We start from the raw sequence: 27,109 nt of genomic DNA on the forward strand, positions 1-27,109 counted from the left end.
ACTGCTAGTAATACGAGGCCGTTGGCATCCAGCATGGCGTTCCATATTACCCTCCTGAACCCACCGATTCCATATTCTGCTAACAGTCATTGGATCACGACCAACGCGAGCATCAATGTCACGATACGATAAACCACAATCGTGATAGGCTACAATCCGACTTTTATCAAAGTCGGAAACGTGATGGTACGCGTTTCTCCTCCTTACACGAGGCATTACAACAACGTTTCATCAGGCAACGCCGGTCAACTGCTGTTTGTGTATGAGTAATCGGTTGGAAACTTTCCTCATGTCAGCACGTTGCAGGTGTCGCCACCGGCACCAACCTTGTGTGAAGGCTCTGAAAAGCTAATCATTTGTATATCACAGCATCTTCTTCGTGTCGGTTAAATTTCGCGTCTGTAGCACATCATCTTCGTGGTGTGGCAATTTTAATGGCCAGTAGTGTATATCACGAGTATGGAAAGTGAGAAATGTGTTAATGTGTTGTAAAGGGTTGAATAACGGCGTAACCAAAAGCCGCCATATTGGAAATTCTGTGAAGTGTGTTTCAAAGTATTTTTTATTCAAACGAGTATAGTACAAAACATTGTTCACATTTAACAACTGGCATCCCGACCCACCCCACTTCAGCAGGATCACAGTCTACATGGAACCTGGCGCCTGAGCTCTACTACTGTGCGACGACGGACTACCGCAGCAGCAAGACACCAGGTTAGTCACACAGCGACCAGAGAAGTACTTCCTTTTCGCTACAATGCCACAGAGAGCGTTGTAAAGTGAGGGTATGTGACTCAGTTGGTGGTGAACCGTCTGTCGGATGGGGACTTTAAGCTCGGCGGCCCCTTTGGTGCTATCCGAGAGCAGTACGCTATGTGGCGGCACAGGGTTTCACTCTGTCCCTTCTCTCACCATCCCTAACTCCCCAGCACGAACATGACACTATACCATACACATACATTACACTCACCAACTCTTAACAGATACGCAGACAGCTCACATACTCTGCGAAAGAAAGGTGCCAGCGGGAACGAAAGATAGCGAAAACCTTTCCATTAGTCAGCTGATCTCGCCCTTTGGCGTCTCGTACCCCTTCATGCCATAGGACTTAATCTTACTTTATTTACTCGATGACTTTCCAACAGTTGCTAAAAACTGTGACCTTTCCGACAGGAAATCGCAAATCCAGTCGCACAAGAAAGATGATACTCCATAGGTACTCAGTGCATAGCTTTCACCTTTAGCATGTGGGGGAGCCAACAGGTAGGGTGGAAAAAAGAGAGCCGCGCCGCTGCTTACTCGGAGTCCTTCTTCTGGTTCTCGGGGATCTCGGCCTCGTAGGAGGGCATGTAGAACTGCGGGGCGCGCTTGCCGCCCACGATGGAGAGCCGCTCCTCGGGCGTCGACTGGAAGTGGCGCTCGTCGACGCGGCCGTTCTGGTCCTCGGCCTTCACGTACAGCACGTACTCCATGTCCAGCTGGAAGGCGTCCGTGCCGCGCGTGCGCACCACGCCCGACCGCTCGTCCACCTCGAAGCGGCCGCCGGCTGCAACACAAGGGCACAAGACAACTGCAGTGCCTGATCCGATACTTGCGGCGATACAAGCTAGATCTCTCTGCACCTCCTCCATTTCAGCCATTCGACTATGGAACAAACTGCCCTGTAACCTGCATATGATCCAAAATCACCCTGCATTCAATAGGAGATTAACTTCTTATATGCTGTCATCGGTGCAATTTCCCTCTCGCATATCCCTTCATTTTGTCCAACGGTTAACCAGTATCTCCGTCTCACTATAAACTTACCCATTCTTTTCCCCATTCTTACCTGTTTCTGTTTTCTTCCTTTCGTGTTATCTGCTAATATTATCCCGTTATTTGTCACTCTTCGTTTGATCATCCAACTTCCTTTCCAAATTTCTTTCCTTCTGTACTGGTACCACACATTTCTGTTAGATGCCATAACTCACACTCGACAAGAATTTAATGAAGGAAATGCTTAACACAATGTGAATGACACTGATATTTCGTTTATTCATTACTATATACATAATCATTATTGTTACTATTATTACACTGAAGCGCCAAATACAGACATATGTAAACATTTAGAATGCGACGCTGCGGTCGGCAACAAGTATATAAGACAAAAAGTGTCTGGCGCAGTTGTTAGATCGGTTACTGCTGCTACAAGGGCAGGCGGCCGTTGTGGCCGAGCGGTTCTAGGTGCTTCAGTCCGGAACCGTGCTACTGCTACGGCCGCAGGTTCGAATCCTGACTCGGGCATGGATGTGTGTGATGTCCTTAGGTTAGTTAGGTTTAAGTAGTTCTAAGACTAGGGGACTGATGACCTCAGATGTTAAGTCCCATAGTGCTCAGAACCATTTGAACCATACAATGGCAGGTTATCAAGATTTAAGTGAGTTTCAACGTGGTGTCATAGTCGACGCATGAACGATGGCACACAGCATCTCCGATGTAGCGATGAAGTAGGGATTTTCCTGTACGACCATTTTACGAGTGTACCGTGAGTATCAGGAATCCGGTAAAACATCAAATCTTTGACAACGCTGCGGCCGGAAAAAGATCCTGCGAGGACGCGACCAACGACCACTGAAGAGAATCGTTCAATGTGGCAGAAGTGCACCACTTCCTCAAATTGCTCCAGATTCCAATGCTGGGCCATCAACAAGTGTCAGTGAGCGAACCATTCAACGAAACATCATCGATATGGGCTTTCGGAGCCGAAGCCCCACTCATGTACCCTTGATGACTGCACGACACAAAGCCTTACGCCTAATCTGGGCCCGTCAACACCGACAATGGACTGTTGATAACTGGAAACATGTTGCCTGGTCGGACGAGTCTCGTTTTAAATTGTATCGAGCGGATGGACCTGTACGGGTATGGAGACAACTTCAAGAATCCATGCACCCACCGAGCGAGGTGGCGCAGTGGTTAGACACTGGACTCGCATTCGGGAGGACGACGGTTCAATCCCGCGTCCGGCCATCCTGATTTAGGTTTTCCGTGATTTCCCTAAATCACTCCAGGCAAATGCCGGGATGATTCCTCTGAAAGGGCACGGCCGACTTCCTTCCCCATCCTTCCCTAATCCGATGAGACGGATGACCACGCTGTCTGGTCTCCTTCCCCAAAAACAACCAACCAACCAACCATGCACCCAGCAGGTCAGCAGGGGACTGATAAAGCTGGTGGAGGCTCCGCAAATGTGTGGGGCGTGTGCAGTTCGAATGATATGGGACCCGTGATACGTCTAGATACGACTCTGACAGGTGACACGTAAGCATCCTGTCTGATCACCTGCATCCATTCTTGTCCATTGTGCATTCCGACGGACTTCAGCAATTCCAGCAGGACAAGCACGTCCAGAATTGCTACCGAGTGGCTTCAGGAGCACTCTTCTGAGTTTAAACACTTCCGATGGTCACCAGACCTACCAGAAGTGTACATTATTGAGCATATCTGGGATGCCTTGCAGTGTGCCTTTCGGATGAGATCTCCACCGCCTCGTACTCTTACGGATTTATTGATAGCTGCAGGATGCATGGTGTCAGCTCCCTCCAGCACTACTTCAGACATTAGTCGAGTCCATGCCACGTCGTGTTGCGGCACTACTGCGTGCTCACGGGGGCCCTATACGATATTAGGGAGGTGTACCAGTTTCTTTGGCACTTCATTGTATTATTGTAATATTAATTATGTGTATTGCAATGCTCTCTAGCTAAGTGTGTCCGTCTAGATGTAAGGATGCTCCTGAAACCTCTTTTCTTGCCTGTCGAAATAAATAAACAAAGCAATATCTTAGGAGTGGCACTGGATAACAGGTACGAACCGGAGACGGACCAACAGTACAATATATTCGTTGGAAAGGCTACAAAGACTTTCACAGGGAGATCAACCTCGTGTATTTCAAATAAAATAACAATGTTGCTTTAAGTAGAATGGTAATGCAAGGTTGCTTAGTCGCTCGTTTGATTTGATTAGGCAATGTGGCACCGTGTAACTTTACTCTGGTATGTTGGCTGTCCTTAACCTAACAGTGACCAGTTTTGATCTTTACAAAAATTCTGGACCTATGGCTGTTTAATATGATGATGCATCCCCGATTAAAATCTGCCTGCTGCGCAGAAATTAATGAAAGCCGCGGATCTCTAAGAGATAACGGCCGAGAGTACATCTCCTATTGGTAAGTGTGACTGTTTCAAGTATGTAATATAACCAGTAGGGATAATAAGGGGCAGCCACGTTACAAATAAAAAGAGGGAACATACGAAGAATCGTTATTAGAGTAATAAAAATAAATATATTCTTTCCATTATCATGTAGTAAGTATATATAAATTCAACAGACTTAGTTTGCCTGGCGAGAGTCAGTTAACGAAAATGAACTCATTGAAATTCGAAGTAACATAGTTTAACGTTCCCGACTTGGGAAGAACACATTGTTCCTTTGCGAGCCTACTCAGTGAGTGAGGAGCGTTTTCCTTGGAGAACTTCAGGCATCAACTGACAGAGACAGCACACTTTAAGTTCCCCTACCCTTCATACTCCACATGCCAAAGCGGTTGCCATTGTTAGCATTGTAAAAAAAAAAAAAGATGTCTAACAGCCACGCCCGCAGCTTGTAAACCTGGGGAATTTCTTAAGTTCTCCCCTAAATTTAATGAGAAAGGCAGATGGCCTAAAGGCGGAACCAAAGATAAAAAATATGCTGCACGCCAGCAAACATGCGCCTAGTGTTTTACTAGACAGCAACGTTTGGTTATGAGTGGAAAAGACTGACACATCTTTGAAGCTATTATCCACCAGAAAATGCTAAACCTCTGATAGATCCATCTGTACCCTATCTTGTATTTCTTCTCTCCTTCTTCGCTCCATTTTCCAGTCCGTGTATCTCAACTCAATATTCACGCGAGACAAGCTTTGCTGGCATTTTCGATAACGTTTCTGTATTAAGTGTTATACAGTGATCGAGGCTGATGGAGCAAGCAAAGATTTCTCTATCACATGATGAACTAGGTGGCGTCCTAGCACCCGGAAATTTGGAGGGCTGGAAGCAAATTTCTGGCGGAAATCCAGATCAAAAAACTGTATTTTCTGTCCGTTTAGGTTGTTAAAACGGTTATTCTCCCGAACAGTGTAATAATATTCCTGGGGCTTCACAAGCACCAGCCACGTGAGGTCCTGTTCGAGACTGCCCAGATAGTATTCATCAAGTCTGTTCAAGACATAACTGGCCATACACCTGGCGGGTTAACTACAGCAGATGTGAAACTGTCTGCTTCGATGCCGTTTGGTGAGGGTTCGGCTGATGGCAAGTGTTCCATTGCTTCACCTTCCGGCGTACGGAAACCACAAACAGCTCATACTCCAATAGGCACGTGACACCGTCATCGGCGTGCGTAGTGACAAAATGTAGTGTTTTCGGACGAATGTCACTGAATTATGCCTTTCAGTGATATACGTAAACGTGTTAGACATTACCGTAATGGTCGCAGTCTGACAGACCGGATTGCTGCGCGCACGTGGGACGGGTTGGCGTACTGTCGGATACAACGTGCTACCTTAACCGATGTGTTCTGAGGACAATACAAACAGTATCCGCTACATCAGGGAGGTTTTGCAGACCGAATCACTGCTCGTCAGGCAACTCCATCTAGGCCTGCTGCTGCGCAGTGTTGCACATTGGACTGACATGGGGTCCAATGAAAACGTCTGGGGTATGATTTGTCGGTAATTTGTTCCTTCAACTTTGTAGAGACGCATACGAATCACGTGGAGAGAGATCCCCAGGAGCATATCCGAACGTTCTTTGATTCCATGGTACCATGTTTAAAAGCTCTGGTAGCAGCGCTGTGGACTTCACGCTGTACTGAATTTTCAGTCACAGATCATGGACAATTCTGCAGTCATAAACATCGATCTATTTTTATGTAACTAACCAGTGGTATATGGTTAATTCCAGTCACACGAGTCTTGTTTAATGTTGCAGTGCTGGTAAATACTGACGTATTCGAAACATGTACAGTTCTTGAGGTCGCTAAAAGTATCATCTTGTCGACGCTGTCCCCGAAGGAAGTTAGTTGCGGTGCAGATCGTATAAACAATTTTCGTCGCCCCAAGAGGAGGTATGGCAGTATGAAGTTTGTAAGGGATCCGTGATTCCACGAACATAGATATTAATATTCGACACCCAGGTCGATAGCAGGCAGGAGTCGATTGTCGAGCGCTGCAGGAGGCAGTGAGACTAGTGTCGACTGAGCAGTAGTACTGGAGAGACGGGCAAGAATGGTGGTCAAGCGAGTAGTAAACGGTAAATTCACCGGAGTATGACAAATGAGCGCGTCCCACTGATCGTCGTGGGGTTGACCCTCATCGATACCGCTTCGCGAGTGATATGAAACCAAAAGTGATAAGTGCCGAATTACGTGTTTCGCGTCAACCGCGTCGGCCAGCAACAACCATGGATTGCAGTGAGGATTGTTGTGAATGTTAACCATCATTATTGCGTGTGACGAAGTACTTAAAATCAGCAACCAATAAAAAGATATAACCGTAATTAGACGTGTAAGGCGAAGGTAGCAACTGCCTCAGAATTTGTGTGTTATTATAGAAAATACATATCAGTTTGTACATCGCAACCTTTATGGTCTTTAATAATAGACAAACTTTCAATCATTAACTACTCCGTCTCAGAACAGCCGCACTGTGTTGAAATAGCCCCGAAACCACCGTAGAAAAACCGATGGCCTTTTATCCATTACGCACACGGTCATATAATCATAATAATTAACTGTTTGGCGCTTCGGTAAAACACACAAAACCCAATAAAGGACATAACAGGGGTGTTTCAAGCTCTCAGTCATAATGACGTGAAACATTATTTTGGCAACTATTAAATGTTCCACAGTGAATGCGCAATTTTTCACTTTTCTTTCGATAAAAATCGAGTGCAAGTATCTGTAACATCATCTTCACATCTGTGTTAAATGTATTTTCTTCAGACACGAACTGTCTGAAGTACTCAGTTTGTCAGTTGGTTTGTACATGGGCTAACGGACCTGACTGGATAGCTAGTGTGTATTTCTGAGCAGACTTTTAATGGTACTTTTGATCTCCATGTTTGTAAATCAATAGATTAGGACAAACGACCTCTAGCTCAATTCTAACGTAGTTCTTACCTGTTTTTTCACAGATCTTCCGATGGAGATACCGAAAATCCTCATTAATGAATTTTTAATTAAAACTTACAAAGTAGTGCAATCCACTTGTAATAATTGCCAAAACAATACGGTTCTCGTCTTTCGCGTGGGTTTCTTCGCCTATATTGTGACAGTATATTGGATCAAATTCCAAATTTCTCCTCAAGTGTCCTGGATTGGATCTCACATCATTCTGCAGTTACAGGGTAAGAACTGCATTGATGTTCAGTCTGTCGCACGAAGTGGTTATATTAGCCAGTGCTCTTGCTCTTTCCTCCAGAGGAATGGACTCTTCGCGAACACTACTTCATCATTGCCCTTCTAATCTCATCATCGTCTAACAGCAGAGCACGAGCAGAAAACCTAACAGCCCACTCGCTACGGTTGTGGACAACATTCCCTCTGAATGATTTTGATTCTTGGAGAGGGAGTGCCGGTTGTTTTGAAAAAACTGTTTCATCTGATGTGTGAGAACTGTGAGCCAGGTGAAATACCTTTAGACTTCAAGAAGAATGGAATAGTCCCAGTTCCGAAGAAAGAAAGTGCTGAAAGGTATGAATACTACTGAAGCATTAGTTTAATAAGTCATTGCTGCAAAAATACTGACACGAATTATTTGTGTGCCGGTCGGGGTGGCCGAGCGGTTCTAGGCGCTTCAGTCCGGAACCGCGCGACTGCTACGGTCGTAGGTTCGAATCCTGCCTCGGGCATGGATGTGTGTGATGTCCTTAGGTTAGTTAGGTTTAAGTAGTTCTAAGTGCTAGTGGACTGATGACCTCAAATGTGAAGTCCCATAGTGCTCAGAGCCATTTGAACCATTTTGAGCCAATTATTTGTGTAAGAATGGAAAAACTGGTAGAAACCGACCTCGGGGAAGATCAGTTTGGATTCCAAAGAGATCTAGGAACACGCAAGGCAATACTGACCTTACGGTTTATCTTTGAAGATAGGTCAAGGAAAGGTAAACCTACGTTTACAGCATTTGTAGATTTAAAGAAAGATTTTGAAAATGTTGATTGGACTACAGTCTTTCAAATTTTGAAGGCAGCAGAAGTAAAATACAAGGAGTGAAAAGTTATTTACAACTTGTACAGAAACCAGACTGCAATTGTAAAAATTAAAGACATGAAAGGGAAACAGTGGTTGGGAAGGGGTTGAGACAGGCTTGTAACCTATCTCCGCTGTTATCCAGTCTGTATACACTGAGCAAGTCATAAACGAAAGCGAGAAGAAATTCGGGAAGGGAATTAAAATTCAGGGAGAAGAAATAAAAACTTTGAGGTTTGTCAATAGCGTTGTGATTCTGTCTGAGGCAGCAAAAGATTTGGAAGCGCAGTTGAACAGAATGGTAAGTGTGTTGTAAAGAGGATATAACATGGACATCAACAAAAGTAAAACAGAAAGAACGTGCGTGAATTAAATCAGGTGATGCTGTGGGAAACAAATTAGGAAATGAGACTTTGAAAGTAGTAGATGAGTTCTGTTACTCTGACAGGAAATTATAAGTGGCGGTAAAAATTTTCCATTCGATGGCCGTATAATCCATAATCGGTATGGCAATCAGGCAAAATCGTGTGAGCAATGACGCAGTCACTGCAATGAGGCATCAGATTTCTTAAAACATCGTGTCCTGCTGCCTGAAGAAGTCCGTAAGTACCCGCTACACGTTCTCGTCCGACTGGGATCGTCGACCTATCAAGTCCTTTTTTAGGGGACCGATTGCGTGGTAATTGCATGAAGGTAGATCAGGACTATAGAGCGGGTACTCGTGTGTCTCCCTCCTGATTTGGTGGAACTTCTTAGGGATAAAATTTGAACCAACACCCATTCCTGCACCATTCCACAACGGTTGTTTTCGACTACTGACAACGGTTGTTTTCTGTCCCATACACATTCTTCATTCTCCGATGGATGTCTACTGTGTTTGTCCTTCGGCAGCCAAGAAGAGTATAACAGCTCTTGGTCCTGTTTGGACTCATTTGGTAATAACGTCGCCATAGTTCACGTTTCCGCTTTTACTGCCCGCACGTCGAAAAGACAAGAATGGTACGTTAATCCCTTGCCTACAAACCGGTGCTTATGTATCTGCTGGCTGCAAAATACTAACGCGAATTCTTTACAGATGAATGGAAAAACTGGTAGAAGCCGAACCCGGGGAAGATCAGTTTGGATTCCGCAGAAATGTTGGAACACGTGAGGGGATACTGACCCTACGACTTATCTTAGAAAATAGATTAAGGAAAGGCAAACCTACGTTTCTAATATTTGTGGACTTAGAGAAAGCTTTTGACGATGTTGACTGGAATACTCTCTTTCAAATTCTGAAGGTGGCAGGGGTAAAATACAGGGAGCGAAAGGGTATTTACAATTTGTACAGAAACCAAATGGCAGTTATAAGAGTCGAGGGGCATGGAAGGGCAGCAGTGGTTGGGAAGGGAGTGAGACAGGGTTGTAGACTCTCCCTGATGTTATTCAATCTGTATATTGAGCAAGCAGTAAAGGAAACAAAAGAAAAATTTGGAGTAGGTATTCAAACCCATGGAGCACAAATAAAAACTTTGAGGTTCGACGATGACATTGTAATTCTGTCAGAGACAGCAAAGGACTTGGGAGAGCAGTTGAACGGAATGGACAGTGTCTTGAAAGGAGGATATAAGATGAGCATCAACAAAAGCAAAACGAGGATAATGGAATGTAGTCGAATTAAGTCGGGTGATGCTGAGGGAATTAGATTAGGAAATGAGACGCTTAAAGCAGTAAATGAGTTTTGCTATATAGGGAGCAAAATCACTGATGATGGTCGAAGTAGAGAGGATATAAAATGTAGACTGGCAATGGCAAGGAAAGCGTTTCTGAAGAAGAGAAATTTGTGTAACATCGAGTATAGATTGAAGTGTCAGGAAGTCGTTTCTGAAAGTATTTGTATGGAGTGAAGCCATGTATGGAAGTGAAATATGGACGATAACCAGTTTGGACAAGAAGAGAATAGAAGCTTTCGAAATGTGGTGCTATAGAAGAATACTGAAGATTAGACGGGTAGATCACATAACTAATGAGGAGGTATTGAATAGAATTGGGGAGAAGAGGAGTTTGTGGCACAACTTGACTAGAAGAAGGGACCGGTTGGTATGACATGTTCTGAGGCATCAAGGGATCACCAAAGGAGGGCAGCGTGGAGGGTAAAAATTGTAGAGCGAGACGAAGAGATGAATACACTAAACAGATTCAGAAGGGTGTAGGTTGCAGTAGGTACTGGGAGATGAAGAAGCTTGCACAGTATAGAGTAGCATGAAGAGCTGCATCAAGCCTGTCTCAGGACTGAAGACCAGAACAACAACAATGTACCCGCATCGGAGTCGCGCTACGTAGCACGTGCGCTACAGCAGCGCCTTCAAACGGAAACTTTTTGACTGCGGCTTATAACAGACGCTGGCCGAAAAGGAAAGGATGTAAAATGTAGACTGGCTGTAGCACGAAAGGCCACGCCTCCGTAGCCGAGTGGTCAGGGCAGCTTTCTGCCTTGTAGAGATCCCGCGTTCGATTCCTGGAACTGCCAGGCATTTTCCCTTGGTGGGAGGTTGGTATCGGGTGCACTCAGCCTCGTAGTACCAACTGAGTAATATTAGCTAAGGCACTTACGTCAGTCGTCTGCTATTATAAACCATTAATGCCACATTTCGCTGAACTGTTCTTACGGATACGTTCTTATACACCTCACACTTATTTTTGCCGTTATTTCACACAATGTTGTTTGTCTGCGAGCACTGACAATCTACGCAAACGCATCTGCTCTCGGTCGTTAAGTGAAGGCCGTCGCTCGCTACGTTGTCCGTGGAATAGTGAATTCCCTAACAATTTTCTAAATGGAATGTCCCATGCCCTTGGCTCCAACTACCATGTTGCGGATCAAAGTCTACATCTACATCCCTACTCCGCAAGCCACCTGACGGTGTGTGGCGGAGGGTACCTTGAGTACCTCTATCGGTTCTGCCTTCTATTCCAGTCTCGTATTGTTCATGGAAAGAAAGATTGTCGGTATGCCTCTGTGTGGGCTCTAATCTCTCTGATTTCATCCTCATGGTCTCTTCGCGAGATATACGTAGGAGGGAGCAATATACTGCTTGACTCCTCTGTGAAGGTATGTTCTCGAAACTTCAACAAAAGGCGGTACCGAGCTACTGAGCGTCTCTCCTGCAGAGTCTTCCACTGGAGTTTATCTATCATCTCCGCAACGCTTTCGCGATTACTAAATGATCCTGTAACGAAGCGCGCTACTCTCCGTTGGATCTTCTCTATTTCTTCTATCAACCCTATCTGGTACGGATCCCACACTGCTGAGCAGTATTCAAACAGTGGGAGAACAAGCGTACTGTAACCTCCTTCCTTTGTTTTCGGATTGCATTTCCTTAGGATTCTTCCAATGAATCTCAGTCTGGCATCTGCTTTACCGACGATCAACTTTATATGGTCATTCCATTTTAAATCACTCCTAATGCCCACTCCCAGATAATTTATGGAATTAACTGCTTCCAGTTTCTGACCTGCTATATTGTAGCTAAATGATAAAGGATCTTTCTTTCTATGTATTCGCAGCACATTACACTTGTCTACACTGAGATTCAATTGTCATTCCCTGCACCATGCGTCAATTCGTTGCTGATCCTTCTGCATTTCAGTACACTTTTCCATTGTTACAACCTCTCGATATACTACAGCATTATCCGCAAAAAGCCTGAGTGAACTTACGATGTTATCCACAAGGTCATTTATGTGTATCTTGAATAGCAACGGTCTGTTAATTCCTGTTGTGCGGTCACATAATCGCAAGAATCACCTGAGTACAAACGACAGCTTCGCCAATGTACTGCCCTTATATACCCTGTGTACCCGATACCACCACCATCTGTATATTGGCATGTCGCTATCCCATGACTTTTGTCACCTCAGTGAAAACGTAAGTGTTTAAGATGCCCGAGAAACTTCTGCTTAGCAATATGGTGTCGTCAGACGCGTATGCGAGGGGGAAAGGAGCTGGGAGTGAAGGGCGGCGTAGATGAATTGTGGTTTGGAAGGAGAGGAATGGGTGGGGTGCTCGTGGATTGGTCACTATCTGCTATCACCGTTTGTGGCTCTCTCGTTGCTGTAGCTGACGAGGAATTTTCGTTTGTTGTACGGAACCGAATTTGCGTTCTGCGGCCACGCTTACAACAACAACAACAGCGCGCTGGCATCAGCGGCCGTTCCATACAATTTGAATATGCAATTAGCAGGCGCGTAATTGAACACCTGCGCTCGCCACGTGTTCCCACAGCCCGGAACAGGGCTGTTAATTATCAGAGGGCCATCGCGCGCCCTGGGTGACAATGCGCGCAGCCAGCCACGCAATTTACTTCCGGCGCCGCGGTCGTTACCGGCTCGTCAGCTCTGGCCGCGTCCACTGCCCGAATACGCGATCGCCGTGTCTCCCTCTGTTTTGAATGCGTTGTTATTCATCACGTTAATTATGAATGTTAGCGTCACGCATATTAGCAAAAGAAATGCAAGCTGCGTGGCTTTTGTTTGTTTACAAACAACATTTCAGCTAGCTTCACTTAGCGTAATTCGTGTTATTGAGGGAGAACATTGTAAATCATGTCCTATAGTTCCATATACAAATATACTGGGGCTATTAGGAAAGTGAGTTCCGATCGGGTGCGAAATGAAAATCGCTGTGAAAACCCGATGAAGCTTTGATCAGGTGTTTTGGGCAGTGTCTGTAGTATGCCCGGCGATCTCGTCACGTTGCTGTTTTCAGTACTGGGTGCACAATAAGCGCCTAAAGAGGCACAGGAAATAGTGTCTCCCGCCAATTATGAGGGTCTGGCGAGATGTTTTGCCTGATGTCATGCAGCCCGTATAGCGCAACTGTCATACGGTTCCTTTTTCATGCCAATTCTCGGCAGTACTCTGCAAGGGCAATGAAGATGCTCCTGCAGCGTTTTGGATGGGAAGTTTGTGACCACCTACAATACAGCCCATAACTGGCTGCCCTTAAGCTTTATCTCTGTTCACATGAACCCCTGGCTTTGAAGACAACCTTCTGGCACAGTCAACGAGCTGTAGACCAGCGTAGAGTATTGGCGGAAAGCACGGGTGGTTGCCTTCTACGACGACGAGTTGGAACAAAGCTATGACAAATGTCTAAGTTGGAGCGGTGACTGTGTAGAGAAGAAGCTGGAAGGTGTAGCTAACTGTTCCCAATAAAACATTTTTGAATTTCACAGTGGTTTCCGTTTCGCGACTGTACTTTACGAATAACCCTCGTATTTTAACCAGCAGAAAAATTCTCCTATCGGAGGACAAAAAATGCAAATTTTGTTTTAAAACACTGACTGAAAAGTGGGGTACCAACTGCCTCATTCTAACTGCCTCAGCATTTCAAAAATTTTGGTATGCGAACATATTCGCGCTTTTTTTAACATGCATCTCACCTCAAACTCCCACAGGCTCGCCTGACTGTAAGTCACTCACACTCACCAGTCCATCGCTGTAAGTCACTTATACCCATCCACTCCCAGTTGCCTATTCTGACTCATTCATTCAGCTCAACTCATTGTGATTTTCTCTTTCTGTCTCTCTGCCACTATGTCCTGTGTCACAGCCACAGTCCCCTTCATTCTGTCCTTTTCTTTCTTTTCTTTTGTTAGTCATCAGTTTTCTGACTGGTTAGATAAGGTTGTAAGTAGGCTGTTTAGGTTTTCTTATTGGTAACGCCACGTTGCACTCTGTATGAAAATCACTGCCTGTGCTGTGTGCAGTCAGTGGCTGGTTGGCATTGTTGGAATACTCGCCATTGTAGCGTTGGGCAGTTGGCTGTTAACAGCGCGTAGCGTTGCGCAGTTGGAGGTGGGCCGCCAGCAGTGGTGGATGTGGGGAGAGAAATGGCGGTATTTTGAAATTTGTAAGACTGGATGTCATGAACTGCTATATATATTATGACTTTTGCTGACTATTAAGGTAAATACATTGTTTGTTCTCTATTAAAATCTTTCATTTGCTAACTATGCCTATCAGTAGTTAGTGCCTTCCGTAGTTTGAATCTTTTATTTAGTTGGCAGTAGTGGCGCTCGCTGTATTGTAGTAGTTCGAGTAACCAAGATTTTTTTGAGGTAAGTGTTTTGTGAAACGTATGGGTTAATGTTAGTCAGGGCCATTCTTTTGTACGGATTTTTGAAAGTCAGATTGCGTTGCGCCAAAAAATATTGTGTGTCAGTAATTTTTCTAAGGGGACGTTTTAAGGTCTGCCACGAATTCTTCTCCTGTGCTAACGTCTTCATCTCAGAGTAGCACTTGCAACCTACTTCCTCAATTATTTGCTGGACGTATTCCAATCTCTGTCCTCCTCTACCGCTTTTGCCTTCCCCAACTCCATCTAGTACCGTGGAAGCTATTCCCTGACGTCTTAACAGATGTCCTACGATCCTGTCCCTTCTCCTTGTTAGTGTTTTCCACATATTCGTTTATTCTTCGATTCTGCGCAGAGCCTTCTCATTCCTTACCTTACCAGTTCACCAAATTTTTCACATTCGTCTGCAGCACCATATCTAAAATGCTTCGATTCTCTTCTTTTCCGGTTTTCCAACAGTCCATGTTTTACTACCATACAATGCTGTCCTCCACATGTACATTATCAGAAATTTCTTCCTCAAATTGAGGCCCATGTTTCATGCTAGAAGATTTCTTTAAGTCGGGAATGCCCTTTTAGCCAGTGTTAGTCTGCTTTTGATGTCCTCTTTGCTCCGTCTGTCATTTATTATTTTACTGCCTAGATAGCAGAATTCCTTAACTTCCTCTACGTCGTAACTATCAATCCTGATGTTAAGTTTCTCGCTGTTCTCATTTCTGCTACTTCTCATTACTTTCGTCTTACTTCGATTTACTCACAATCCATATCCTGTACTCATTAGACTGTTCATTCCATTCAGCAGATCATGTAATTCTTCATTCCTACCGAGCGAGGTGGCGCAGTGGTTAGCACACTGGACTCGCATTCGGGAGGACGACGGTTCAATCCGTCTCCGGCCATCCTGATTTAGGTTTTCCGTGATTTCCCTAAATCGTTTCAGGCAAATGCCGGGATGGCTCCTTTGAAAGGGCACGGCCGATTTCCTTCCCAATCCTTCCCTAACCCCGAGCTTGCGCTCCGTCTCTAATGACCTCGTTGTCGACGGGACGTTAAACACTAACCACCACCACCACCACCACCATCTTCATTACTTGCAATCAGGATAGCAATATCATCAGCGAATCGTATCACTGATGTCCATTCACTTTGAATTTTAATTCCACTCCTGAACCTTTCTTTTATTTGCATCGTTGCTTCTTCGATGTACAGATTAAGCAGTAGAGGCGAAAGACTACATCCCTGTCTTACACCCTTTCTAATCCGAGCACTTTGTTCTTGGTGGTCCACTCTTATTATTCCCCCTTTGCTCTTGTAGATATTGTGTATTACCTGTTCGAGTCCTCCTCGAGCATGGGTTTGTGTGTTGTCCATAGTGTAACTTAGTTTAAGTTAGATTAAGTAGTGTGTAAGCTTAGGGACCGATGACCTAAGCAGTTTGGTCCCATAAGCTCTTACCACAAATTTACAATTTATTTACCTGCCTCTCCCTACAGCTTACCTCTATTTTATTCAGAATTTCGAACGTCTTGCATCATTTTACATTGTCGAAGGCTTTTTCCAGCTCGACAAATTCTATGAACGTGTCTTGTTATTTCTTTAGTCTTGTTCCCATTATCAGCCGCAACATCAGAATAGACTCTCTTGGTGACTTCACCTTTCCTAAAGTCTAACTGACCGCCATCTAACTTACTTGCTTACTCCTTGGCGCTAAAGCCCTTGTAGGGCCTTGCCCTCCCGGAAATCTCCGCCCACTCTTCTCTGCTGGCTGCCTTGGCTCTCCATCTTCTAACTCCCATCCTTATCAAGTCCTCCTCCACGTTGTGTAACCATCTGGTCCTTGTGGTCCTTGGTCTGCCCCTTATTCGACGTCCACAGGATTTTCCTTTGAAAACTTTCTTGACTGTGCTGTTCTCCACCATTCTTTCTACATGTCCCAGCCAACGTAGTCTATTACTCTTCATTTCTGTCACGGTATCTGGCTTTTTGTACAACTCTCTGATCTCCTTATCATTTCTGATTCTCCAAAAACCCCTGTCATTTAATGGCCCGTAGATTTTCCTAAGTATCGCCCTTTCCCATCGCAGCAACAACTCCTCATCATTTTGTGTCATAGTCCAGGTCTTCGAACCATACATCATCACAGGTCTAACTACTGTACGATACACAGTCAGCTTTAGATTACTGCTAAAGCTCCTTGTTTTAAAAACTTTAACCAGTGCAGAGTAGCTTCTGTTACCAACTGCAATCCTTGCATGAATTTCTTCTCTCTTATCATTATTCTCAGTTACCAGCGACCCAAGATATTTAAAGCTCTCACAGCGTTCATATTCTTTTCCATTAAAAGTCATGCTTCTTTCTCCTTCAATATATTTTTTCCTAGAGGTTAACATCTACTATACACGGTCTTTGACTGATTAATAGTCATCCCCAACTCCGCACCATATCTTTCTACCTTTCAAGCTTTTCTTCCAGGTCCTGTTTCCTACTGGATAACAAATAAATATCGTCCGCATATGCAAGCTCCTGAGTCGCTCTATTAAACAGTGTTCCCCGCGGTTGTTGCTTTGTGTCTTTCGCATCACACTCTCCAAGGCGACATTGAACAGAGTAGTGGAGAGCACATCAGCCTGCCTCAGTCCTTGGTTAACTTCACATGCCTTTGATAAAGTGCCCTTGATCTTTACTTTGCATACTGTTCTTCTCAAAGTCATTTGAACCAATATTATCAGTTTGTTAGGGACTCCTGCCTCTTGCATTGCCTTCCCAACTTGATCCCTTTTGATACTATCATAAACTTGTTTGAAATCAATGAACAGCTGGTGGACATCGATGTTATACTCATAACATTTCCAGGGATCTGTCTGCTAGTGAAAATCTTATCTGTAGTGGATCTATTGGTCCTGAAACCACACTGGTAGTCTCCTAGATACTCTTCTACGTATGTTCTTAACCACCCAGCCATGATTTTTCCTAATACTTTATATACTATACAGAGCAGTGCAATTCCTCTATAATTCGTGCACTCAGCTTTATCATATTTCTTATGCATAGGGGAGAGTATTGCTGTACTCCACTGTTTTGGCATATTTACTTTCCCCCATATGTCCACTATAATCTCATGCAAAATCCTCACTACTTTTTCTCCATCATATTTTATCATTTCTGCTGTAATATTGTCTTCTCCTGGAGCTTTATTGTTTTTAAGAGTCTTGATACTAACATTAACTTCTTCCAGTGTGGGTTCTGCTACTGATCCCTGGTGCTCTTCATCTCTGTTTATTTCCTTCTTCATCTCTTCTGCCATACCGGCATCAACCCCACGTTCGTTTCCAGATTCTACATTCAGTAGTTCACTAAAATACTCCACCCATCTGTCTAAAGTCTGATCTTTTCTTACAATCAGATTTCCCTCCTTATCTTCACAGAAAACTGCTCTGGGTTGGAATCCCTTCCTTATATCTTTAACCCTCACGTACAATTTCCTTGTTTCTGGAGCAGTATTTCTCTCTTCTAACTCATCAATCGCCGTTTTTCAATTTCTCTCTTTTTCCTCCTACATTCCTTATACGCTTCCCTTCTCTTCTCGTGGTATTCTCCTACAGTACCTCTAGCTCTCCTCTGCAGAATTCTTTTTCTTGCCTAATTTCTTCTAGCTTCCTTCTACAGTCTTCATCAAACCAGCTCTGGGTTCTCGACTGCTTCCTTCTGCCCAGTACAGTTTCAGCTGTCTCATGTATTATCCTTTAACCGTTTCCCATCCTTCTTCAATAGCCTCTCCTGCCCGCTTTTCAGTTTCATTAAGTCTATTTGTCAATATAGTTTTATACTGTTGTACTCTATTTTCATCATTTCTTAACTAGGTATCATCAAATCTTGGCGCGATAGCTTTCTTAGTCTGTCTATAATTGGCTATCATCTGTCTGTATTTGATTCTTGCCAAATAATGATCACTATCTCCATCTGCACTATGACAGCTGTCCACCTCTAATATATCTGAAGCATGTCGTCTATCTAGGAGTATGTGATCAATCTGATTTTTTGTGATCTCATCTGGGGAGCTCCATGTAACTTCCCTTATAGATCGTCATCTAACACATCTTCAATTTTGTTTTCCATTCTTCTGTATATTGTTCTTGTCAGCAATTTGGATGCATGACTTGTTAAACTGATTGTGCGATAATTCTCCGTCGACTGTTTTAATCTTCGGAATTGTGTGTATGATGTTTTTCCGAAAGTCTGATGTTCTATAGCCGGTCTCTACACACAAACGTGAAGAGTTGTTTTGTTGTCGTTTCCCACAATTATTTTAGAAATTCTGATGGAATGTTATCTATTGCTTCTACCTTATTTGATGCTTAGTTCTCCAAAGCTCTCTTAAATTCTGATTCTAGGACTAGATCCCCCTATCTCTTCTGCATCGACTCGTGTTTCTTCTTTTACCACATCAGACAAATCTTCCCCCTTACAGAGGCCTTCAATGTACTCCTTCCACCTATCCGCTCTCTCGTCTCCATTTAACAGTGGAATTCCCGTTGCACTCTTATTGTTACCGCCCTTGCTTTTAATTCAACGAAGATTATTTTGAATTTCCTACATGCTGAGTCAGTCCTTCCGACAATCATTTCCTTTTCGATTTCTTCACATTTTTCATGCAGCCCTTTCGTCTTAGCTTTCCTGCACTTTCTATTTATTTCATTCATTAGCGACTTGTATTTCTGTAGTCCCGAATTTTTCTGAACATTTTTGTACTTCCTTCTTTCATTGAGCAACTAAAGTGTTTCTTCTGTTACTCATGGTTTCTTCGCATTTACTGGAGATGGGCAAAATAATGCGGACAGTGATAGTAATGGGATGGTTGTGTTTGATGGTCAACAACGCAGGTAAGGCACATGTCGCGCTGGACTGTGCGTGTTCAGTGCGGACCAGGCATCAGTGCAGGTTGTTTACGAGTAGTGCACACTTCGTATTTGCATTCAGAGGCCGAGGTCGACGTGCAATGAAGCTGATCCGATAATTATATGAATATGTTATTTAAATTTGATATCTTTAAGTTTAAGGCAGTGACATCCAGTATGTTCATTTTGGGTCTTAAAATATATTTTAGTTGCTTGCTCTTAGACTGAAATTCTGGCAAGAAGTAATGTATCTGAGGCTAGGCGCATGTGTTTAAATTGTTTACGGTAACTCATATATTTTATTTAAAGGTTGAAGTACCTGGCAACTACACACATCAAAAAAAGTTTTGCATCACCTCGGTTCCGAGTGTTCCGGAATCTGTACAGAAAATTGGAATGAAGATCAACATAAACATCATTTACGCACTTTTATTTGCTCATGAGAACCACACATTACATGTTTTACCACCATACAGCGAGACCTTCAGAGGTGGTTGTATAGATTGCTGTACACACTGGTACCTCTAATACCCACTAGCACGTCCTCTTGGATTGATACATGTCTAAATTAATCGTGGCATACTATCCACAAGTTCATCAATGCACCGTTCCTTCAGATTGTACCACTCCTCACCGGCGATTCGGCGTAGATCGCTCAGTGTGGTTGGTGAGTCACATCGTCCATAAACAGCCCTTTTAAATCTATCGCAGGCATGTTCGTCTTCCCTACTACCGATCGCACATTTTCTATTTCATATCGCTTTGCAAAGTTACGGCTAGCTACACACATGAAAAAAAGTTTTGCGTCACCTCGGTTCCGAGAGTTCCGGAACCTGTACAGAAAATTGGAACAGAGATCAACAGAAACATCATTTCCGCCATTTTTATTGCTCATGAAAACCACACATTGCATGTTGTACCACCATACAGCGAGACCTTCAGAGGCGGTGGTCCAGATTGCTGTACACACCGGTACCTCTAATACCCACTAGCACGTCCTCTTGGATCAATACATGCCTAAATTAATCGTGGCATACCATCCACAAGTTCATCAAGGCACTGTTGGTCCAGACTGTACCACTCATCACCGGCGATTCGGCGTAGATCGCTCAGTGTGGTTGGTGGGTCACGTCGTCCATAAACAGCTCTTTTCAATCTATCCCAGGTATGCTCGATAGAATTCATGTCTGGAGAACATGCTGGCCACTGTGGTCGAGCGATGTCTATATCCTGAAGGAAGTCATTCAGAAGATGTTCACGATGGGGGCGCGAATTGTCGTCTTTGAAGAAGAATGCCTCACCTTTATGCTGCCGATATGGTTGCACTGTCGGTCGGAGGATGGCATTCACGTATCGTACCGCCGTTACGGTGCCTCCCATGACCACCAGCGGCGTAAATCAGCCCCACATAATGCCACGCTAAAACAGCAGGAAACCTCCTCCTTGCTGCACTCGTTGGGTAGTGCGTCCACGGCTTTCAGCCTGACCGGGTTGCCTCCAAACACGTCTCCGACGACTGTCTGGTTGAAGACATATGCGACACTTATTGGTGAAGAGAATGTGATGCCAACCCTGAGCGGTCCATTGGCATGTTGTTGGGCTCATCTGTACCGCGCTGCATGGTGTCGTGGTTGCAAAGATGGACCTCGCCATGGACGTCGGGAGTGAAGTTGCGCATCATGCAGCCTATTGAGCAGAGTTTGGGTCGTAACACAACGTCCTGTGGCTGCACTAAAAGCATTATTCAACATGGTGGTGTTGCTGTCAGGCTTCCTCCGAGCCATAAACCGTAGGTAGCGGCCATCCACTGCAGTAGTAGCCCTTGGGCGGCCTGAGCGAGGCATGTCATCGACTGTTCCTGTCTCTCTGCATCTCTTCCATGTCCGAACAATGTCGCTTTGGTTAACTACGAGACGCCTGGACACTTCCCTTGTTGAGAGCCCTTCCTGGCACAAAGTAAAATTGCAGTCGCGATCGAACCGCAGTATTGACCGTCTAACCATGGTTAACTACAGACAACACGAGCCGAGTACCTCCTTCCTGGTGGAATGACTGGAACTGATCGGCTGTCGGACCCCTCCGTCTAATAGGCGCTGCTCATGCATAGTTGTTTACATCTTTGGGCGGGTTTAGTGACATCTCTGAACAGTCAAAGGGACTGTGTCTGTGATACAATATCCACAGTCAACGTCTATCTTCAGGAGCTCTAGGAACCGGGGTGATGCAAAATTTTTTTTGATATGTGTATTATGGTAATATGAGACTTTAACAACAACTTTCAGTTCCTTGCCCTCAGACAGGGGGATATGTGGAAGAACTGGACATGTAGCCTGCGCCGATAAGTGCATGTATTAATTTCTTAAGAATATTTGAAAAGTAAAATAACAGTACTCACTTTTACAAAATCCTTGAATACATTCACGATGACGCAGCGGAGTCTAGGCACAGGTTCACCACTTTTGGCCAATGATTTTCGATGAGTGCACGCTGTTAGGTACATGTGCCTAATTCAGTTGTCCATGAGTGTATTAAATGATACATGATCAATTATATCATTAGTATTGCATGTTGGGACATCGGGTACCAGGAGCAGTGCCTCCAGCTACGTGCTTTGGAACTTAACGTAACACCGTCACATAGCCACTTAATTCGCGAGCAGTGCGATCTGCAGCCAGTGACTCAGAGAGAGTGTGTGGCTGTTTACTCGCGCAGCGCAACCTGTGGCGTCACATCACGCAGCAGGCAGCAAGCACACCACAATGGACTCCAGACACGCCCTCATCGGCCACGACACGACACTTAACGTGGTGCAGTCTCGTGGTCTCCGGAGCGGTAAAGATACCATGACCGCTCTGCGACCATAAGCCGGTGTCGCATTCACTCTACATGTTTACAGTAGTTACACTACTGGTCATTAAAATTGCTACACCATGAAGATGACGTGCTACAGAAATTTAACCGACCGGAAGAAGATGCTGTGATACGCAAATGATTAGCTTTTCAGAGCCTTCACACAAGGTTGGCGCCGGTGGCGACACCTGCAACGTGCTGACATGAGGAAAGTTTCCAACCGTTTTCTCATACACAAACAGCAGTTGACCGGCGTTGCCTGATGAAACGTTGTTGTGATGCCTCGTGTAAGGAGCATAAATGCGTACCATCACGTTTCCGACTTTGATAAAGGTTGGATTGTAGCCTATCGCGATTCCAGTTTATCGTATCGCGACATTGCTGCTCGCGTTTATCGAGATCCAGTGAGTGTTAGCAGAATATGGAATGGTGGGTTCAGGAGGGTAATACGGAACGCCGTGTTGGATCCCAACGGCCTCGTATCACTAACAGTCGAGATAAAAGGCATCTTATCCGCATGGCTGTAACGGATCGTGCAGCCACGTCTCGATCCCCGGGTCAACAGATGGGGACGTTTGCAAGACAACAACCATCTGCACGAACAGTTCGACGACGTTTGCAGTAGTATGGACTATCAGCTCGAAGACCATGGTTGCGGTTACCCTTGACGCTGCATCACAGACAGAAGTGCCTGCAATGGTGTACTCAACGACGAACCTGGGTGCACGAATGGCAAAACGTCATTTATTTAGATGAATCCAGGTTCTGTTTACAGCATCGTGATGGTCGCATCCATGTTCGGCGACATCGCGGTGAACGCACATTGGAAGCGTGTATTCGTCATCCCCATGCTGGCGTATCAACCGGCGTGATGGTACGGGGTGCCATTGGTTACACGTCTCGGTCACCTCTTGTTCGCATTGACGGCACTTGAACAGTGGACGTTACATTTCAGGTGAGTTACGACCCATGGCTCTACCCTTCATGCGATCCCTGCGAAACCCCACATTTCAGCAGGATAATGCACGACCGCATGTTGCAGGTACTGTACGGGCCTTCCTGGATACAGAAAACGTTCCACTGCTGCCCTGGCCAGCACATTCTCCAGATCTCTCACCAACTGAAAACGTCTGGTCAATGGTGGCCGAGCAACTGGCTCGTCACAATACACCAGCCACTACTCTTGATGAACTGTGGTATCGTGTTGAAGCTGCATGGGCAGCTGTATCTGTACACGCCATCCAAGCTCTGTTTGCCTCAATGCCCAGGGCTATCAAGGCCGTTATTACGGCCAGAGGTGGTTGTTCTGGGTACTGATTTCTCAGGATCTATGCACCCAAATTGCGTGAAAATGTAATCACATGTCAGTTCTAGTATAATATGTTTGTCCGATGAATACCCGTTTATCATCTGCATTTCTTCTTGGTGTAGCAATTTTAATGGCCAGTATTTTAGTTAGTTACTTTATATGATAATTGTAAGTCCCATACATCAGTTGAACGCTTATTGTATTGAAATAATGTTGAACGAGCTAGTTTATAGGACACGTATAAGTGATTGTTGTGTTGTTAATACTAATGAACAGAGTGTTAAGGTTCCTTATCAACTCAGTCGGTAGAAACGGAACCCTTATAGGATCAATTTGTTGTCCGACTGTCTGCTGTCTGTGTGTCGGTCAGACTTCTCGGGGACGGGCAGATGTATCAAGTTGAAATTTATGTCACATGCTGACGTCTACGGTCGTTTGATAGTGTGAAATAGTTAAGCGACGAAGTCAGTGCAGTCACAAGATATGGCCATTTATGTAACATATTTTGCCGGTCGGGGTGGCCGAGCGGTTCTAGGCGCTACAGTCTGGAACTTCGCGACCGCAACGGTCGCAGGTTCGAATCCTGCCTCGGGCATGGAAGTGTGTGATGTCCTAAGGTTAGTTAGGTTTAAGTAGTTCTAAGTTCTAGGGGACTGATGACCTCAGCTGTTAAGTCCCATAGTGCTCAGAGCCATTTGAACTATTTTGTCACGTATTTTTACTCTCGCAAATTTACTCATCAAAAGCGTATAGGGTAATTTCCTTTGACCCAGAATCATGAAATTTGGAAAGAAGCAATATTTCACGGTACAATCAAAGGGAAAGATTCCGAAAATTGTTAATTTGTGATTATATCAGACGAAAAAATAAATTTTGTCGTTTACTATCAGACTGTATGTACGTACGTCTGTATCGACCCCTTTCTCTTGGGGTCGAGTAGACGTATCAAGTAGAAATTTATTTCTCATGCTAAGATCTATGGCCCATTGGTGGTGTAATACGTAAGCTTCTAAGCCGATGCAACCAAAAGATAAGGCCATTTATGTCACATATTTTAACACTCGCAAACTCACTCATTAAAACCTACAGGCTACTTCCCGTTGACGTAGTAACATGACATTTGGTAAGAAGCAAGGTTTCACAGTACAAATAAAGGGAAAAAAATCAGGTAATTGTTGATTTGTGATTATAAAACACGAAGAAATATTTCTTTTGTAGTTTGTTATCCGACTTCATCCTTGAAATTAAATCATTCTAGAAAGTCTTGGATCCCTGAGACCGATATCTTGCCACTGTCAATGTAGATAACAGTCAAAAATCGTCGAGATTCGCGATTCCCGGAATGGATGACTTGTCTATACATACACATAATTAAGCTACGCTGAACTCTCAGGCGGTCTAAGGCGCTGCAGTCATGGACTGTGCGGCTGGTCCCGGCGGAGGTTCGAGTCCTCCCTCGGGCATGGGTGTGTGTCTTTGTCCTTAGGATAATTTAGGTTAAGTAGTGTGTAGCTTAGGGACTGATGAACTTAGTAGTTAAGTCCCATAAGATTTCACACACATCTGAATTTTTTTGAACCGTCAGGGCTCGAGTATTACTCGCACCTGGCCAATTTTTATTTTTAGCGCTACTCATGCAACTACAGTTAATTTTCTTACTGGCTGCCATTTTTTAGATAGAAATTTATCGATGGAATAGAAGGAGTTGTCCAGGAGAAGTGACTTTAAGTTAGATGTAAAAATTGCTTCCTTACTTGTCAGACTTTTTATGTCATTTGGCAAATGACCATAAATGTTTGTTGCTGCGTATTGAATTCCTTTCTGAGGCACAGACAGCTTTAACAATGGGTAATAATTTTTTCCCTCTTTTGAGTTGTAGGTTGTGACATCACTGTTCTTCTCAAATTGTTATGGATTATTTATGATGAATTTCATTAGCGAACATATGTACGATGACGGCGCAGTTAAAATGCCTAGCTCCTTGAAGAGGTACCTACATGACGTCCGTGGTTGAACACCACATATTATTCTTACTGCTCACTTTTGTGCAGTCAATACTTTCATCCGAAGTGATGGATTACCCAAAAAAATTATTCCGCACGACATTATTCACTGGAAATATGCAAATATATCAGGAGGTTGGCATGTTTGTTTCCAAACTTAGCAATTATACCAACAGCAAAAATACGTTAACTTAATGGTTCGAGAAGCTCAGTAATATGCTTCTTCCAGTTAACGTTTCCAGCAATTAGTACATTCAAAAATCTGGAGCATTCTACCCTGGTTACTGACTCCTGCTCGTGCTGCATCGACTGTTGATATGGCTCTATCTGATGTACAGAACTGTATGTAATGACCTTTTTTCAAAATCTAGAGAGAGTTCAAATGGTTCAAATGGCTGTAAGCACTATGGGACTTAACTTTTGAGGTCATCAGTCCCCTAGAACTTAGAACTACTTAAACCTAACTAACCTAAAGACATCACACACATCCATGCCCGAGGCAGAATTCAAATCTGCGACCCTAGCAGTCGCGCGGTCCCGGACTGTAGCGCCTAGAACCGCTCGGCCACTCCGGCCGGCTTAGGGAGAGTCCTTTTTTAGAGAACCACTTAATAATTCTTGGAAAATATAATTTACCAACTCTTCTGTTGTGTTCTCTCTAATGGAGTTTATTATAACACCAGTATCGTCCGCTTCTTTAACGTTAAGTGGGAGGTCATTCACATATATAAGGAATAGAAATGGAACAAAAATTGAAACCTTTGGGACACCCTTTGTGACTTTTCCCCAGTCATTAAAGTGTTCTACGTTTCCGACATTGTGTGAACTATTCACCACAACCTTTTACTTTCTGTTTGTCAAGCATGATTCAAACGAGCTGCGCATAAAGCCATCAACTTCATAAAAACCGAGTTTTTCTAAGAGACTATCATGATGTACACAATCAAACGCGTTGGAAAGGTTGCAAAACATACCAGCTGGCGATATTTTATCACGAGGCTTGGCCTATTTGATGAGTGAATGTATAAATAGTATTCTCAGTAGTGCTACCATTTTGGAATCCAAGTTGTGATGAGGTAAGTAAACTGTTTTCACTTAAGTGTGTGACTTCTCATGAGTTCATTACTTTTTCGAATATTTTGTAAAAACATGTGACTAAGGAAATTGGGCGATAATTGTTTAAGTCTATCTTGTCACCTCTTTTACAAAGTGATTTAGCAATTGCATATTTTAATCTGTCTGGAATTCCATGGACCAGTGATGCATTGCATATATCACTAAGTACATTACTTATTAAGTTGGAACATATTTTCAGAAATCTGTTTGGGAGTCCATCAACCTCCCAAGACCTTTTATTTTTTAGACTTATCGTAACTGTATTAATTTCACTGAATAATGTTGGTACTACTTCTAGATGCTTAACATTTTGTGTAATGACTTTTTAATATATTCTCTCGCTTCTTCAAATGAGCCACTTAATCTTGTATTTGCTGTTACGTTTAGAAAGTGACAGTTAAACGTATTTGCAATGTACTTGCCGGCTACCGTCTTCTTCACATCGTAAGCTGTGAGTTCTGACTGTCTGTTGTTTGCCTGTGCCTGTATGTGTCATTGCAGAGCGACGGACTTTGGCTTTGTTCTTGGACTACCAGTTTTCACAGT

General features: G+C 44.0%; 1 protein-coding gene across 1 annotated transcript in view; it reads right to left on the reverse strand.

Annotated features, from left to right (window-relative positions):
- Positions 1 to 27,109, reverse strand: part of LOC124616289 (neural-cadherin-like) — a 966,400-nt gene that overhangs the window by 253,919 nt on the left and 685,372 nt on the right. Inside the window, exon 5 of the mRNA XM_047144591.1 lies at positions 1,300 to 1,546. Within this exon, the coding sequence (XP_047000547.1) occupies positions 1,300 to 1,546 (247 nt within the window). The remainder of the gene's footprint in view (positions 1 to 1,299; positions 1,547 to 27,109) is intronic.

This window comes from Schistocerca americana, chromosome 5, assembly GCF_021461395.2.
Source record: "Schistocerca americana isolate TAMUIC-IGC-003095 chromosome 5, iqSchAmer2.1, whole genome shotgun sequence".
Lineage (NCBI taxonomy): Eukaryota > Metazoa > Arthropoda > Insecta > Orthoptera > Acrididae > Schistocerca > Schistocerca americana.